Source organism: Entamoeba histolytica, genomic scaffold, assembly GCF_000208925.1.
Source record: "Entamoeba histolytica HM-1:IMSS scf_1104750517229 genomic scaffold, whole genome shotgun sequence".
Lineage (NCBI taxonomy): Eukaryota > Evosea > Mastigamoebida > Endamoebidae > Entamoeba > Entamoeba histolytica.
This window is the reverse complement of record NW_001916341.1, coordinates 1-1,020: the sequence shown is the minus strand read 5'-3', so window position 1 is coordinate 1,020 and position 1,020 is coordinate 1. Positions and strand designations below refer to the sequence as shown.

Below are 1,020 nucleotides of genomic sequence, written 5' to 3'. Positions count from 1 at the left end.
AGTATGGTATGTGGCAAGCTTTTAAAAAAAGAAATAAATAAAATATATTTGTTGTGAAAATTATTAGATTTACTTATTTTGGTTGGGCAGCAGCTAGTGTTTTTGCCATCTGCTCTTGGACGGAAGCAATCATTTGTTTTCTGCTACTAACAATTTTTAAAATTTTTTCCTTTTCTCCTTCAATAAGCTTAATTTTTCTATCATAAAACTCCAAAGCAGCAGGTAATTTCTATTGGTTAATGGTTTAAGAATAATTTAATTCTTTTTTAATACTCAAAAACAAACTTTTGATACAAAATAATTAGCACCAATATCAATAATAACACGGTCATAACTGTCAATATCTCCTTTCATATAAAGTGAAGAATTCATTGGAACAAGCATTGGCTGACCTTTTACTTTTTCATTTGTCAAAGCATTAATAATACTTTTATTGTCTAAATAAGTTTGTTGAACTGAAAATAATTGTTCATAACTTGCTTGAAGGTTTTGTAATTCGTTTTGAAGAGTTTTATGTAAGCCAGCAAGATCTCTTGGAGAGAGAGATGTCAATGGAATTGGCTTTGGGGCTGACATATTTCTTCTTAATAAATGTTAATATTCATTTACAGTTTCTTTTTTTATTATTTGACTATAATAAACTTTATTATCAAATACTATATTTTTCAATTAAAGTTTAACTAATCTTTTAATAAAAACTTATTAATTTAGTATTAATAGAACGTTATATTCTATTATTCATTTTCATATAAATCTATTCATTATAATATTTGTTCAATCTTTATAGAACGTTGCTATTGTTTGGTACTTACTTTTATTGTTGTGTTTGTTGGTTTGTATGATGTAATTCTTATTTGTTTAATTTGGTTGGAATTCTGTTATTTGATGTTGGTTAATCTACGTTGTGTCACAATCATGTCATTAAACACAAGAATAAAACTAATAAACAAGAAGATAGAAGAGGTAGAATAGATAGAAAAAAAACAGAAAAAGTCTAAAAACATTAAAATAATCTAAAGA

The 1,020-nt window shown here is 25.5% G+C and overlaps 1 protein-coding gene across 1 annotated transcript; it reads right to left on the bottom strand.

Annotated features, from left to right (window-relative positions):
• Nucleotides 1–73: 73 nt before the first annotated feature.
• Nucleotides 74–576, bottom strand: EHI_063340 (prefoldin, alpha subunit; the record flags this gene model as incomplete). The annotated part of the gene is made up of 2 exons (XM_646278.1): nt 74–229; nt 286–576. 2 exons carry the CDS (start codon nt 574–576, stop codon nt 74–76), a joined length of 447 nt encoding a protein of 148 aa, XP_651370.1.
• Nucleotides 577–1,020: the final 444 nt, after the last annotated feature.